This window comes from Hibiscus syriacus, unplaced genomic scaffold (genome assembly GCF_006381635.1).
Source record: "Hibiscus syriacus cultivar Baekdansim isolate YM2019G1 unplaced genomic scaffold, ASM638163v2 tig00011761_pilon, whole genome shotgun sequence".
Classification (NCBI taxonomy): Eukaryota; Viridiplantae; Streptophyta; class Magnoliopsida; order Malvales; family Malvaceae; genus Hibiscus; species Hibiscus syriacus.
The window spans coordinates 1,464,843-1,481,540 of NW_024062256.1; the positions used below are offsets into that span (position 1 = coordinate 1,464,843).

The window sequence follows — 16,698 nt, forward strand, 5'->3', positions numbered from 1 at the left end:
TAAATAACACCATAACAATAATAAGTCTCAATAAGTCTAAATAAAATCAACATCAATAATATTCAATGTTTTTTGAATCCTTGGATTTAGTTGAATCTTCCATTTTTCCAATCATCAGAGACTTGTCCACTTCATCTATAATATAAGAAAAATCATAATATATTAGATAGTTTAAATTTTGATATCAAAAGTAAATTTATAAATAAACAATTTTACTAAACATTAAGAATTGTAATATTTACCTTCAACCTCAAATCCTAACAACCAATTTTACTAAACATGAATTATTTCCTTAAAACATAAAATAAATTGGAAAAAATAATTAAATTAAGCAGGCTACCTGCAGAGCCCGCAGTATACCCATTAAACCCACGAGTTTAACGGTTCGGGCTAATAAACTCACAATTTAAACGAACTTTATTTTTTGAAGTCCGAAGCCCGCACGAGCCGCGAGTTATACGAGTAGCCCGTGAACCTGAGCCCACATATTTTTTAACTAAAATTAATCCAAAATTCACATATTTATATACAAATTTTTGTGCTCTACTTATAATTTTTAAAAAAAATATTTTTTACCTAAAATATTTGCACAAAATTCATCATCATTTTGAGATAACGATTAGATTTGTAAATGAGACGAGATAGATCGCGAGCTACTCGAGATCGATTCGATTAAAGCTCGATAAATACTCGGATTAAATGGATTTGATTCGAGCTCAAGCTCGACTCGAGTTTTTAACGAGCCGAAACAAGTTACTCGATATTCGGCTCGAAAAGCTCGCGAACAACTCGAAAATATAATATATTAAGATTTTATTTTATTTTTAAATAAATTATTAATAATATTAATATTTATGTATTGATTTTTTTTAAAATACAGTAAGATTTTCATGTATTTAATCTTCATGTTCAAGTTTGAGTTTGAAGTTTCAATCGAGTTAAGTTTAAGATTTTTTTTTTTCGAGCCTTTTCGAGCTGCTCACGAGCTTCAGTTCAGGATTTCGAGTTCGAGTCGAGTTTGAAAATTTTAAGCTCGGGAGTTTTTGAGTCCAGTCGAGCTCCATTTCAGAGTTTTCAAGTCGAATCGAGCTCAACAATACTCGAACTCGACTCGGCTCATTTACATCCTAAAACGATGATCAAAGTTGATCAAAATTCAATCATAGCGAATTCAAGGGAAGATATCTCATGATGTGCTCGCATAGAATCAAACCAAAGGGAGCAGTAGTGGGATATCATTCTCTCTAAATTATTCTCTCTCCTCCCTTCGTGAAGCCCTGATTTTGTTGCTGCCTTTCCAGACTTCAAAAATTCCATATTCTTTACTTTTCCTTCAAATCTCTCCAAATCTCCACCTCCGCCTACACTTCCACCACCTCCGCCGCTACCAGTTTCGGTTTGTAATGTGTTGCGTATAAATTGTTGCGTGCTTCGATTTCTGAATAATTGAGTTAGGGTTTTGATTAATCTGGTTTATTTGTTATATATATAAAAAAAGAATAAAGAAGATGGAGAAGTACGAGCTGGTGAAAGACATAGGATCTGGCAACTTTGGGGTAGCCCGGCTGATGCGTGACAAGGAAACCAAAGAACTCGTCGCCATGAAGTATATCGATCGTGGCCATAAGGTTCCCTTCTCCTTAATTTGTTTTTATTTTATTTTTAATATTTATGTGATGCATTTGCACATATTTATTTGTGTTACGCATTCATGTATGGTGTGTATGTAGGAATTTTTTTTATTTGGGAAAATTAGTATTTACTTTTTAAAGGAAATGATTGCCGATAGTTTCATAGAGATTGAATTTTGCAGTTGAATTTAATGTTTTCTTATTTATTTATTTAATTATTATTGTTTTTGTATTTGAAGAAAATTGCGAATTTGGTACATTTTATATTTTGTGATAGATCGACGAGAATGTGGCAAGAGAAATAATAAATCATAGATCCCTTCGTCATCCAAACATAATTCGGTTCAAAGAGGTACTCTAAAGTTATGCTCTTCCTTTTTGTTTCCTTTACATTAATGTTCTTGATTTAACGTTTTTTTTCTTCTCCTTTTTAATTTGCAGGTTGTTTTGACCCCTACACATCTTGCAATTGTGATGGAGTATGCAGCTGGTGGTGAACTCTTTGAGCGAATTTGCAACGCTGGAAGGTTTAGTGAAGATGAGGTCAGCGTCGATCATGAAAGTGTTACCTATTAAATAGATGTTATGCAAAAAGGAAAAAAAAAGGGTGGGGGATTGCTGATGTTCACTTTAGTTTGAATTCTCTTTTACTTGTTGCCGGCTGCATTTGTTATGTTCCCTTTTACCCTTTCAATTGATATAGAAACTGGTATGAGATGGAATGTCTCATCATCAAATAATCATGCATTACTGTCCAAGTAAGAGGTGGGATGCTCGGTGTTTTTGAGTTTTCCACTAAAGCTAACTGTCTAATGTCTTTTGTTTTCAGGCCAGATATTTTTTCCAGCAGCTGATCTCAGGAGTTAGCTATTGTCATGCCATGGTAACTAAGATTTAACATTCTATCACAAGATGTCACAATTGTCTTTTTCTTTGGCAAGCTTCTCATATTTTACCTGTTTTGACTTTCAGCAAATATGCCATCGAGATTTGAAGTTAGAGAATACCTTGTTGGATGGGAGCCCTGCTCCTCGGCTGAAAATTTGTGATTTTGGTTACTCGAAGGTAATACTGGAAATAGGATTATTACAGTAAGCATAACCCAATGCATGTCAAGATTTTTGTTGTTTTAGATGCTTCCTTCCACCCCTTTCAGTCATCTTTGCTGCATTCAAGACCCAAGTCAACGGTTGGTACTCCAGCTTATATTGCACCAGAAGTTCTTTCTCGGAGAGAATATGATGGCAAGGTAATTTAGCCTTTTATCTACTTTCGTTCAAAAATTGTTGTTAGTGGTTTGTTTATCAGACTAGGTTTTTTCAGTTATGGTTTTGTGCCTATGCTAATTAGTTTTCTGATGGAGTAGTTGATGCCTTTACGTAATGTCCTAATGATCGACTGATGTTACTTGGTAATATTTTAAGAATTGTCGAGGCTGATTATAAACTTGGTTAAAGATTACTTTCTCAGAATATTTATCAATTGGTTGGATATCTACTAGTACTGCATTATTACAGGAAGTGCCTCTTTATGATGAAGTTTTCATTTTAACGATCATGAAAACAATAGCATCTGTGATATTTGGAAAAGAGAAACCATGGTCTGGGTTTTAGTAAGTCTTTCTAAAGCAGAGATAGATAGTCCTTTCATTTTCTGTTTCTGATTAATTTTAGGATTGCATTCCTTTTCCAGATGGCAGATGTATGGTCATGTGGAGTGACTCTTTACGTTATGTTGGTTGGTGCTTACCCATTCGAGGACCAGGAAGATCCAAAAAATTTTAGGAAAACTATTAGTGTAAGCTACATCCTTCTGACCATCCATTTTTAACTACTCTCAATCATCCTTTGTCTTTTTGATTTCTTATGTTCTTTTATCTGTTGCAGAGAATAATGTCGGTTCAATACAAAATACCGGACTACGTTCACATATCTCAAGATTGCAAACATCTCCTTTCTCGCATATTTGTTGCTAGCCCTTCCAGGGTATGAATTGTTGTTACAGAACTTGTTCAACATACAGAAAAATGTTTGTTCTCCAGTAATTTCTTTTTACTATGGTGGTTATTGGCATCATAGGAATCTTGCTATACATGTATCTGTGCGTGTGTTTTCTCCACTTTCTTTCATGTGCTAAAGCACAATGCATGTATGTGCTGTCTTCTACTTGTGCATGTAAAACAAGTCATCCCCATTTCTATATTGCCATCCTTGTAATGGTTGCCTATAGTTACCTGTCATCCATCCATCCATCATCCTGGACAAGCTTGCTTTCCTTTCTCGCTTTCTCCCTCTGGGTCTCACTGTTTTAGCTTGTGTTTTTACAGAGAATCACCATCAAAGATATCAAGAGCCATCCATGGTTTTTGAAGAACTTGCCCAGGGAACTGACGGAGGCAGCTCAAGCTTCCTATTACAGGAAAGAAAATCCAACTTTCTCCCTTCAAAGTGTTGAGGAAATCATGAAAATAGTTGAAGAGGCTAAAGCAGCTCCTCCAGTATCACGGTCTATTGGAGGCTTTGGCTGGGGTGGAGAAGAAGATGGGGATGCAAGGGAAGAAGATACGGAGCAGGAGGAGGAAGAAGAAGACGAGTATGAGAAGACAGTAAAGGAGGTACATGCTAGTGGAGAAGTTCATGTCTCTTGAACATTAGCAGTATATGGCTTTTCAATTGGATTTCTGCGTTCAGTCTCGTGTTTATATTGATGTCGTTTCTACCTAAGACCTGATGTTGAATAATCAATCTGTAAAGTAGTGTCTTGGGCAAGAAGAAGCTTGTGCAGTCCTTAGTATGATTGTTTAGGGTGTGTTGGTACTGATGTTGGAAGTTGGAACTACTGGGTTTTGAAGCCTACCTGAATCGGATCAACTTCATAGTTGTGGGTTATTAATGGTCTGTACTTTTAGAGTAAGTATAATGGAAGATATGCGAGTCTTGGAAGTTGATTTCTTTCCATAAAATGTTATGACGGGACTCATTAAAATGTTAAAAACCAGCATTTATATATTATTCTTGTTCCTGTCGTCTCCGGTTTACATGTTACATCGACTCTTCCCGTGTGTTATTTAGATATTGTTGCAAGTGTCAAATACGTTTATTTTTTATTTTCTTTTTCATATATTTGAATTATTATATTTTCAAACTCAATCGAGTAATCTCAATAGTAAAACGGTAAATAAGATTCGAACAGTTACTTTGTATCAATTGCATTAGCGATATTATTCTTCTTAAAAGTCTCAGATTGAAACTATTATCCTGTATCAATTGCATTAGCGATATTGTTCTGTTGATACGGATGCCACAGTTATAGCAAAACAACTGGTTGGACAGAATTTTGCTTTCCTGTTGCATTTTCCTCCTGTCTTTGTTTGTAGGGATAATACTAAAATTAGCCTCTTTCATCAAAATGATTAGTTTGACCCTTATTTTTTGAGAGCATTTAGGATAAAAAGACTCTTAACGTTCGATCAAATAGTCAATTTATCCCTTATTCATTTTTCTTGGAGCATTCTAGTCTTCAACGTTTTATTTTAAGATAAAAAATCATTTATTTTGGACGATTGCTAACTAAAAGTTTCCATCCACATAGGAGCATTTTTCTCCCAAAATGAAATGTTGCGAGTAAAAGTGCTTAAAAAAAACGAGAACTAAAGTGACTTTTTAATAAAATGTTAAGAGGTATTTTTTGACATTATACATGCTTGTAATATCAACCTATACTTTCAATTTGTTCATATCACTTCTTGCATTGGTAGGTTGAACTAGTAAGATCAACAGGCGAACAGTTTTCATAATCTACCCTGCAGCAAATAAGCAAAAGAGTTGCAAAAACAAAGGAAGAACTCCGCGAGATCAATGGCATTGGGAAGTAAGTTGAATATGCAGTTAACAGAAGAACTCTTCATTTTAGCTCATATTTAACATTTATATGACAAGTCCAAAAAGATGTTTCAATCTCATTTTAGGGCCTTAGGTAAGTAATCATGGAGATAGATCATTGGAAACCGTTGAAGCTACCATCAACGAACACCACAAAAAAGATAATCGGCAGTGACATCAGTAATGATTCGGGAAAGAGGAGAAGAGATGTAACTGCTCCGAATGCAAATGCAGATGACAACGAGGATGCCTTTGCCAGAAGCACCGGCCAATCCAAGAAAAGGACAGTTGAAAGGACGATACAAATGATAGTGATCAATGCCCTGCCGATCACGACCTGGATTTTGATGATCTTGATTATGTACGCGATGTTGAATCGAAATAATTATATAAGAAACAATTATTTTTTAACATGTTTTTTATTAGAACACAAGATTACACCTGGGAGAGTCATTTCATTTAATAACTTTTTTTTTCTTTCACAAATCTACAAATTCAATCACATGTTACCCATCAAGGTTGTATACCATGGCCCATGGACGCTGACAGAAACCGTGGCTGCAACAACCAGCACCTCCGCCGCTTTCACTACCCTTTCGGACAGTAAACCTGCACCTGATCCAGCTCCGACTTGCCGGAGAGCGATTTCCACCAACTTTCTACCATATACACCACTCCCCCCAAACACAACCCCTCTAAAAGCTAAATAAATAGCACGCCATACCTTTTCAAACACCGCATCCCCAGCTTGCAAGCTCTTTGCTAGCATCCTGGCCATCATTACTTTCCTTGTTTGAACCTTCTCGTCATCTGTTACTTTTGAGAACCCGCTGATTGTTTCAACAATCCCTTCGATTCCAACATCATCGATGCGGTCTAAGAGCTCTGAGAGCTGCTCGGTGCAACTTGATATTTTGGTTTCCATTTCAGTAGGGGCTACTACTTGCTCGCTCAAGAAAATTTGGCGACAAATAAGAATGCTGCATGTGCAAAAATCAGATATTAGATCATTTGTTCCCTCTTAGAAAGCTACAATAACATTTTTAGCAAGAAATCAATCACCCAAATACCTTGTGGATATAACAATTATCTTCTGAATTATAGCCTGAACACCCCTCAATCTAGAAAGGTTAAGCATAAGGGTTTCTGGCAGAGCATCCGAAGTTAGACCGGCAACTCCACTCACTAACTTCAGCAAACCAAGCCTCACCACTTTATCAACTTGCTCTCCCTTGCATTCTGGTAGTTGATCTGACCAAATAAAATAAGGATCACCAGTAGATTAAAAACGATTGCATACTAGCCTTCTGAATTTCTGAATAGTTCATATTTTTGTACATGCTTAAACTTAGCTTCAAATGATTTGTTGAACAGTTTCATATTCAAACCTATAACTTTAGACGAGTTGGAAAATGTCATTTGGCTTGCATTCGATGAATTGTAGCTTCCACCAGTTTTAAGCGTATCGGGAGTAAGAAGGTCCCGACCTGAACTATCCTGGGCCTTCAAAGTTGACATAGAATTTTCGTGTTCTCCCCACTCTTGATCTTTGCAACTCCATACAGATGAAAGCCACAGAATTGTCAACGGTAAAGATGACCGAGCATCAGAAGGAGACCCATAATGGTTCGCAAAAGCTCTCCGAAGGTAAGCCAAACCAGCAGGTCCCTTTAACAATGGCTCCATCATCATTACACGAGCTTTACTTATCTCCCGCTTAAGATCCTGTCAAGAGAATGCATATTACACATTAGTAGAAAGAATAAATTCTTTCCCAACTCAGCGCCTTCAGAGTGATACATGAAAAAATCATTCTATCAAGTAGAAAATAAATAAAGATACAAAGAAAGAATACCTGAATCTGCTCTAGGACAAACCGTAGACCCTTGATCATTGCAAGGGCAGGAGAATGATTCTGCTTGTCTTTGGCTTCACATATCTCAGCTAACTCTTTCAATAACCTCTGGTTAGAAGCCTTCATTTCATCATCATTGGCTGGAGAGGAGAGCTTCTGCAAAGTGCTCAATGCAAACTCTAGAATCCTTCCAAGATAAACAATGTCCATATTGCCTGACTTCAGCACCTTTGAATGGGGGAGAAAGTTAAATAATTAGGGCTTAATAGACGAGAATACCAAAGTGGAAATAATAAAGGGATACTAGTACCTGGGGGAGAATTTCTAGATCTATACTATCAATTATTTCTTCTCTCCAAGTCTGAGGAGCCATCTCACAAATTTCATCCCTGACTTCCTTCATGAGGTCAATAACTCGGTCATGATTGGGCTTATCCTGTCTCATGGATTCCATGATCCCATCCCAAAAAGCCTTCTCCATTGTTTCTCTTATCTTTGCCTGCAAAACATATTTCCAATATAAGTATCGAGCATGGCAGCCAAGAAAATGACAGATTCTAAGGCAAGTTCCTATACTTGAATATTCATAAAATCACATCAAACCCATCATAATAGTTATGCAGCTTGCATAAGCGCCAAAAATCCTAAAGATGATTCCGAGTGTCACCATCTTCTATCACATATAACCATAATAATAAGACATGCACAAACCTTTATGCCGTTCTGATCTTCGTCGGTGACACTGAAGCTATCAACCAAGCCGCACTTTTCATGAAGAAATTCATTAACAATCAATTCATTCTCAGTGACCAGCTGCTTTTCAATAGAACCTAACTGAGCATCTGAATGGCTGCTGCTAGGCACAGAGGAACTGGAATTTCTGGATTGAGATATGCCAACTTCATCTTCCTTAAACAGAGAGCGGACAACATGGTTTGACATCTGAGCCAGATCACTTCTATTGTATGTTCCATCAGTAGAAGAACTAGGAGAACCATCTGTGCTTGGAGATAGAGAGGGCGTAATTGGGTTCCCACTTTCTCTTTCTCGAAAAAATTTAGTCCGTGTTTCAGATAATGCATATTCCATTCGTTCAATTCCAGCATCTCCACACAAATGTTGCATTTTATCCCTTAAAAGCTTTTGATCTTCCATAACCTGCTTTATAAAATATTCAATAAGGATCCTCTGCAACAAAATGTAAACAGAAGGCAGCTACTTTTATTATATTTTAAACTTTGAACCAAAGGGAATTAATTTATAGTTAAAAGGTCTGATAAATCATTAAGTGTAGTCAAACTCATTAGAGCGTATTTTCAAATTTGCATGGATTTTCAAGATATCAAGAAAAGACCAACAGTGAGATAGTGAGACCTGTCTTTGAATAGCCTTCATATCATGAGTAAGAGCCGTGTTATCTCCTCCTGGAGTCAACTTGCACTTTTGAATCATAGAGAGCTCGAGCTGGCAAGCTGCTCTTACCAAGTCCTCTTCCAATGATTGAGCATCCTTGACCTTCCATGCCACAAAACAACTCAGGTAAGAGCACCATGCTTTATCAAATGCGGCGAGCTGTGACCTGAACGTCAAACGTTTACATAACGCTGTCTCGGTTTCATCAAAACTCTGTATGGGACCATCTAAAACAATCTTTACCAACAACTCAAACTCTCGAACAAAGGCTTCTGCAAACTTCGCCAAAGCAATCTCTCGCTCTCCCTGACCACTTAAAACAGCCTCAGGATGGCCCAAAATCATGTGTGCACAAAGAAATAGTCTGACAGGATACCTTGATGATTTAGTAAGAGTTTTGGCAGCCTGCCTCCCAGAGACCACTCTCTTAGCCTCTCTGCCTCTCACAGAGGTCCTGGGTGTGTCTTCTTCGGAGTAGCAACTCTTTTAAGAAGATGGTCAATGTTATCCAAACTGGATAGATGATCAGTGACGCCAACTTCCCTAGAGGCCTTAATGCGACTCTCAATTCGGTCGAGAAAAGCTTTCACAGTTTGAAGGGTACTAACTGATTCAATCAGAAGAGCAAGTTGTTCAAATGGCATTGATTTAACAGAATTCTGATTGATTTTCAATGAATCAAAGGCTTTTGCCAAGTCTAAAGTAGTTTTTCTCTGCCTAACAAACCACCTCCAGCACCTGAACAATACAAAAGAATTAGATACCAGGACATTAATAGCTTTAGCCATTTATGTATTGACCCAAACTTTATACATGAAATCTTTTGACAAACATGAGTTTGCAATCATCCCTAATAAAATGTTATCTACCATAACAAAATATTATCTTTGAAAGACACTTTGAAGATCCCAACAACAGATACTAAACCATACCAAGCATGTGTAGTCCATGAAACAAATAAATCAAATGCTCAACTAGGAAGTGTTGGTAATATACCTTGCTAATTTTCTAGAAAGCAGATCAGCTTGCTTCACGGTACAGTTCATTTGAACAGATTTATGTGGTCTTCCTCTCTGCCTCAAGTACTCTGCTCTTTGCCTCTTCGCCTATTTATCAATAATTAATAAGAGACAAATAATATATTCAATAAAATATAAAAGGGGAAAACACACATTTGCACTTGAAGATGGAGAATCATACAATTAATAGAAAATGCATACCCTTTGCAGTCTGTTCTCTAACTGGTCTATCATTCTCCTCCTTTCAACCTCACGCTGATAAGAGATAGACCTAGCCACTCTCCAAACTTGCAAAAATCTAGCACGTGCTTTCTTCTTCTCTGCTTCAAGCAGTCCCAGACGCTTTTTCTCAGCAGCTGCACGCTTTTGATGAAGAGCAGCACGGACACGCTCCTTGTATTTACTTTCTCCAGTCGTCCTCCGTAATAATGATTGTGACAGTCTCTCTTTTAGAGTTGCCCTCCTCTGGCTGTAGGCTTTAAAGATAAGCATTCTATTAGCCTCTGCCTGCTGAACCCGTGACTGAACTTTTGTGCCAAGCTTCTCACGTTCCTTCTCAAAACGCATTTCTACCCCAGTTTTTGCTGCTTTCCGTAGTTCATCTAACTTTGCCAGGCGCATCTGAGCCTTTGCCAAAATGCTCAACCTATTGATTTACCAGCTAGTGAGCTTTCAAATTGTTAAAAAAAATAAAAAAAATCAAAGCCAAAGCAGAATAAGAATTTGTTATATCCCTTGAAAAGATGTTCTAAGATAATTCCCACGCTGTTAAAATTCATATATAACATAACAGCAGTACAAACAAATAACACGAAAAAACCTTGGGAAACAAAAAAATGATCACATCGGGCTTTGAATACATAACTGAAAACCTGAATTTTAATAGGCTCTCGGAGGATCAAGTCGCACTTTTAGAAAGGAATTTCTCTGCGGAGGAAATTTGGGAGGCAATAGAGTCATCGGATAGTAACAAAGCTCCGGGTCCGGATGGATTGAATACGGGCTTTTTCAAGAAATTTTGGCCGGTTTTGAAAGGAGATATTCAGAAGTTTTTCAAAGATTTCTATGATGGGAAGAAGTTTGGAAAGGGTGTGAACCATTTTTTATTACTCTAATTCCAAAGAAGTCGAATCTGGTTGGCATTGAAGACTATAGACCAATAAGTTTGGTAGGGGGATTATACAAAATTTTGTCTAAAGTTTTGTCAAGAAGGTTAAGGATGTGCATAGGTGGGTTGATTGGTCATTCTCAATTTGCTTTCATCCCGGGGAGACAGATTTGTAATTGTTCTTTAATAGCTAATGAAGGCATTGATTATTGGAGGAGGAAAGGAAGGGAAGGTATTGTGTTCAAAGTGACTTTAAGAGAGCTTACGATACTGTAGATTGGGATATCTTAATCAAAATTATGGAGTGTATGGGGTTCGGTCAAAGATGGAGGTCTTGGATATTAAAATGTTTGAATTCAACTTCAATTTCAGGTCTTGTCAATGGTTCTCCTACAAAAAGCTTTAAAGTTTCTAGGGGGCTTAGACAAGGATGTTCTTTATCCCCGCTTCTGTTTAATATTGTGGGTGAATTTCTGAATCTTTTGCTTTCTAAAGCAATAGTGTTGGGGTTGTTCGACGGTTTTCAGATAGGCTGCGATAATTCATCAGTAACGCTTTCTCATTTACAATTTGCTGATGACTTGATAATTTTTTGCAAAGCCTATAAAGGTCAATTGGAAAATCTTAAGAGGGTTTTGATTGTATTTGAGTTGTGTACAGGGCTGCAGCTGAATCTGTTAAAGAGCAGGATTTTTGGTATTAATTTACAAGATCAAATTGTCGGGGAATGGGCAAGCTCTATAGGTTGTTTACGAGGCTCTTTTCCGACGGAGTATCTGGGGTTACCTTTGGGAGCAAGGAGAAATTCTATTCATCTCTGGGAACCGATTGTGAATAAGTTTTATCAGAAACTTGTAGGCTGGAAATCAGGTTCTTTATCTATCGTAGGAAGGGCAGTTTTAATAAAATCAATCTTGAATGCACTACCTAATTACTATATGTCGCTTTTCAAAATGCCAGTGGTTGTTCAGAAAAAACTGGAATCTTTAATGGTCAATTTCTTTTGGGGATCATCGGCAGAGAAGAAACGGATCCACTGGGTTAATTGGACTATTGTTTGTAAAAATAAAGAATTTGGGGGACTGGGTATTTCGGATCTAAAGCTACGGAATAGGGCTCTCTTGGGCAAATGGGTTTGGAAGTTTGGTAGTGAGAAGGATTCTTGGTGGAAGAAAATGATCTGTTCCAGGTATAATGTTGATAGGAGATCTATTGTTTTGCATGTTAATTTGCCTCCCAGTGCGTCTTGGATTTGGAAAGTGTATTAAATAACTATCGGTTGAATGACACGTTTGGGTTATGTTTTCGAAATCACCTAGTGTTACAGGTGGGAAAAGGAGATTCAATTAGGTTTTGGCATGACACATGGATTAGAAACTCTCCCTTGAAGACTCAATTTTCAAGGATATTTGCTTTGTCGGTTAATAAGGATGGGGTTGTGGCTGATTTTGGGTGTATTAGTAATGGGGAGTGGGTGTGGGATTTTCAGCTTAGGAGGGATTTAATGGACAGTGAATTTGAATAATGGATGGAAATGATGGTTTTGTTGGAAAAGTTTTGTCCTTTGATGAAGGGTGAAGATTGTTATGCTTGGAAACAAAGTTATCAAAGGCTAAAGGCACATCAAGGCGCAAAGTGTCCTGGAGCCTTGAGGCGGGAGGCGCATGAAAGGCGCGGGATTCACGAAGGCAAGGCGCATGATATCCAAAAAATTATAATACATGTATATATTAATGCAATCAAACTCAAATATCATAGATACCCAATATTAAGCTTCAATAGAGTTCATTCTCAAACTCAAAATACCAATCTAACGTCATAAAAGTTATCAACAAGTATAATCAAGTACTAAGTTTAACAAAAACATCCAACATGCATAAACGAAACATCAAATAAATCACTGATAATCATCATCAAACATCAAACTCATCCTCATCATCATCGTCAAGTGGTATGTCATCATCTTCCTCCTCATCCGTATAAATCGAAGGATCAATCAAAGAGCAGAATCATTTATGGGAAGAATTGAATGTGTGAATCGATTAATCGAAGTGTTGTTGCTGTCTTGTTCAACGTTGCAATCGCCAGTCGAAGAAAAGGAGGAAGCGGCCGATCGATAGGTTAGTATGTGTGGATTAAAGGCCGATTGACAGTCAATTGAGGGTTTTAGGGGGTCGGCCCATAGGAGAGAAGGCCCTGCAGTAATAATTACAAGGTTTTAAGCCCACATCGCGCCTCAATTGCGCCTCGACTGCGCCTCAGAGCCTCGCTGCGCCTAGGCTACGTGCCTCGCTTCAGTGTTGAAAAAGCCCCGTTCAGTGAGCCTCTGCGCTTTTGCGCCTCCAGCGCGCTTTTTACAACTATGCTTGGAAAGGAAATGGTGATGGGGTGTTTTCGGTTCATTCATGTTCTAGAATAATTTCAAGCTTATCCGAGTCAGATGCTTCCTGGTCGAAGATTGTGTGGAAGGGGTTAGTTCCACCTAAAGTGGAGGTATTTCTTTGGCAAATTATTCATCAGAAGTTGGCTGTCAAATCTGTTTTATTGAGGTGTCAAAGGTATCGAGAACCCAAATTGCGTGTTTTGTGGAGTGGAACCTGAATCGGTGAGTCACTTATTCTTTTCTTACGAGCAAGTTTGGGAGATTTGGGTAAAATACCTTCGTTTGTGGAATGTTTTTTCAATACTACCCAATAATCCTAAAGGGTTCTTGCTTTCATGGTTGGAACTAAGACCTAACTCGGTTATTTGGCAATTTCTACCGGGAGTCCTTTTGTGGACTGTCTGGATTTGCAGGAATCAGATAGTGTTTGAGAATGGCAAGATGGATAAAGCTAATCTATTCCTTTTGGTGAGGTATAGGGTGGCTTCATGGTTCTTGGCTAAAAACAAGGACTTATCTATTCAGGTTGACATCCTTGTGGGTGACTTAACCTTGGCGGATGTGCATCGTTCCCCCTCTAAGTTTCGTTTGCCTCCTTCGAGTTATTTTAAGATGAATGTTGATGGGGCTGTTACTTATGACTGGAGAAGCAGTGGTATTGGAGGAGTCCTAAGGGATGTTGATAATAAGAAGTTGGTTTTCTTCTCTAGAGCGACAGGACCTTGTCCTCCGATTCTTGCTGAGATTTTTGCGATCAAAGCAGGTTAGAATTGTTTTTTGATTCAGTTTGGAGGGATATGGGGATTCTGATTTTAGAAAGTGATTCCTATCTTGCTTTGAAGTGGATCAACAACAGAACTTTGCCCGGTTCACTATGTTGATTTGGTCAGAGAAATTCAAAAGATTGTGCTGCATTTTAATGTTATTACTAGGCATATCAACAGATGTATTAATGGGGAAGCTGACTGTTTAGCTAAATCAGGAATAGGTTAGTGAGAGATGAGGTTGTGGTTTGGTGAGAATGGGGTTGGTGTGGTTGTTGTATTGTTTGTTTGGTTTTGGTTGTATTTCTTATGTTTGGCAATAAAATTCTGGGCACTCTTTTCCCCTTTCCAATGATTATTGTGTACTACAAAACACAATAATTAAGAAGGGGTTTTTTAATGACGCCTAATTCCTATAAAAAAATACATAACTGAAAAATGCTATCTAAAGTGCAAATAATGAGAACGCAAAAACTTATAATCATCAAGGAAGCATCACACTAGATTTGACTTCACCTTTTCTGCTCGGCAGCTTTAAGTCTCGCTTCAAGGCGCTGACCAAGGTCTTCCTCGTTTGATGAGGATCTAGAGGGGCTTCTTGGTTTTGATCTTGCCTTCCTTGACAGGCTTTCATAGAATTGCTACAATCAAAGAACAACCACAACAAAAGGGGGGAAAAGTGAAGAGGAGTGCATGTCAATTGAACATTTACAATATGTCTAGAATAATCAATAATGGATCGTCAACTGCATTTAGCTAGCTAGTAAAGCAAGTAAATGAATATGTGATTAAACAACTTATTCAAAAACAAAAATGAAATATATAAGCTTTGCAAGAGAAAAGATAAGTTTGCAGGCGACAATGCAGTACCAAAAACTGAAAAAATAAATCAAGCAAGAACAACTCCCACCCCACCCGTCTACCTAACACAAAGTAACAAACTTCTGAACAAAGATTTTATGAACGAAGAGTTTAACGTTCTAAAATCTTTTAGATTTCATTTAAATATGACCCATAACATTAAAAATAGATTCATAAACTCTATTTTCCAGATAACTGAGACCAGCAATAACAGGCAACAGCAGCAACAAAGAAAAATAGAGGGGAAATGTAGCAAAACTAAAATTACGTAATTTGTTCATTATTTTAAAAAATCATGACTCAATCTAAACACAACACTTAACTAGGTAGAGTCATAGAGTATATCTCTTTTCGAGAGGTAAGTAATAATTTAAAATTCATCATAAAAAATCGATAAAAGATATTTCCTGGATACTTCTTAAACTCTTCGAACATTGAGTTTTCTAAAATATATAATAAAGAAAAAGAAAACTCAGTACTTATCTCGACCGAACAAATCAGTTAGTCCAATTTAGCATCACCTTAATCGTCTAAGTATCTCATAAAATGATTATTTAAAATCAAATTTATTCAAAAATCTCTCCTTTCTATTGTTTCCTCTTTAATTGTTCACCAACATGAAAAAATAATACTACAAAAAAATCAATTAGAACCTAAAAATTACTTTTTGAAAAAAAAAACGGAAATAAAACTCAAGTTACCTGTCTACGAAGATCGGCATCTCGAAGCTTGGCTTCGATTTCTTCTACAGTAGGAGGAGGCTTACACTCGGCAAGAAGCCTCTTCCGAATCCTCCTCGGAACACGCGAAGGCGTCTCGCTCCCCGGAAATTCCAAAGCCACCGCTCTCCCACTCTCCGGCGTCTCCAGCATCATAATATACACAAGAAAAATATAAAAACCTATCTGTACAGTTCAACAATCACGAATCGGAAAATTTACAATCGGGCGAAGCAAATTTCTTATTAATTATGAAGATTGAGAAGAATAAGGAAAGAAATGCAGAAGAAATTACAGTCCTTTCCTTTTTCTTGATGTTCTGTTACTTCTTGTTTCGAAAGCTTTTTAAAGAGGGAGAGTTTTGTTTTTTTGTTTTACTTACTATTTATATTCTTAAGTTTGTGGGAAATTATTGTCAAAATAAAGTTGTTGAAATTCTGTCTGTGTCCCTATATTATACATAAATTTGATATTTAGCACCTATACTTGTTAATATTAACTTTTGTCGAGTTGAATTGGGTAGTTTTTAAAACAATTGTCAGCATTTTTAATTAACTATTAAGCCAGAAGATGTATTTAATATTATTTTTAAGGGTAAAGTACACAAATGCTCTCGAATATAGGGTATTGTTTTAATAAGTTTATCAATTATTAAAAGTTACAAAATAGTCTTTAACTATAGAGTGTTGCTTTGTGGAGTCATTCAACTATTAAAAGTTATAAAATGGTCATTTGACTATTCATTATGTTTCAAACCCATCGTTTTTTGTTAAAAAATTGGCGGTTGTTTAAGTTGAATGTTAACATAATGAGATATGATAATCATTTGAAATTTTGATATCAAATTTTATCATATCAAAGTCAACAAGTTAATGTTCAACACAAAATATCTTTCATTTTTAACTGAAAAGTATGAGTTTGGAACATAATGAATAGTTGGGTGACTATTTTGTAACCTTTAATAGTTGAGAGACTCAACAAAACAACACTCCATAGTCGAAGGATCATTTCATAACTTTTAATAGTCAAGTGACTTAATAAAGCAATAGGCCTGTAAACGAACC

The 16,698-nt window shown here is 36.9% G+C and overlaps 2 protein-coding genes across 3 annotated transcripts; one reads left to right on the top strand and one right to left on the bottom strand.

The window, feature by feature from the left end:
• Window positions 1-1,271: 1,271 nt before the first annotated feature.
• LOC120204977 (serine/threonine-protein kinase SRK2A) lies at window positions 1,272-4,570 on the top strand. Of its 2 annotated transcripts, XM_039204951.1 has the most exons (9): window positions 1,278-1,628; window positions 1,909-1,983; window positions 2,073-2,174; window positions 2,461-2,514; window positions 2,604-2,696; window positions 2,788-2,880; window positions 3,324-3,428; window positions 3,518-3,616; window positions 3,958-4,570. In XM_039204951.1, exons 1-9 carry the CDS (start codon window positions 1,509-1,511, stop codon window positions 4,276-4,278), a joined length of 1,062 nt encoding a protein of 353 aa, XP_039060882.1. In that variant the 5' UTR covers window positions 1,278-1,508; the 3' UTR covers window positions 4,279-4,570. The 2 variants fall into 2 exon arrangements, with proteins under 2 accessions (XP_039060883.1, XP_039060882.1); XM_039204952.1 differs by lacking the exon at window positions 3,518-3,616 and having other exon boundaries at window positions 1,272-1,628.
• Window positions 4,571-5,975: 1,405 nt separating this feature from the next.
• Window positions 5,976-16,004, bottom strand: LOC120204976. The gene is given in 12 exon segments (XM_039204950.1): window positions 5,976-6,492; window positions 6,583-6,763; window positions 6,901-7,237; window positions 7,368-7,595; window positions 7,678-7,866; window positions 8,079-8,525; window positions 8,742-9,244; window positions 9,247-9,518; window positions 9,777-9,886; window positions 10,001-10,445; window positions 14,571-14,695; window positions 15,617-16,004. Coding segments are annotated over 12 exon segments (3,492 nt in total). The 5' UTR covers window positions 15,791-16,004; the 3' UTR covers window positions 5,976-6,011.
• Between the last annotated feature and the right edge of the window lie 694 nt (window positions 16,005-16,698).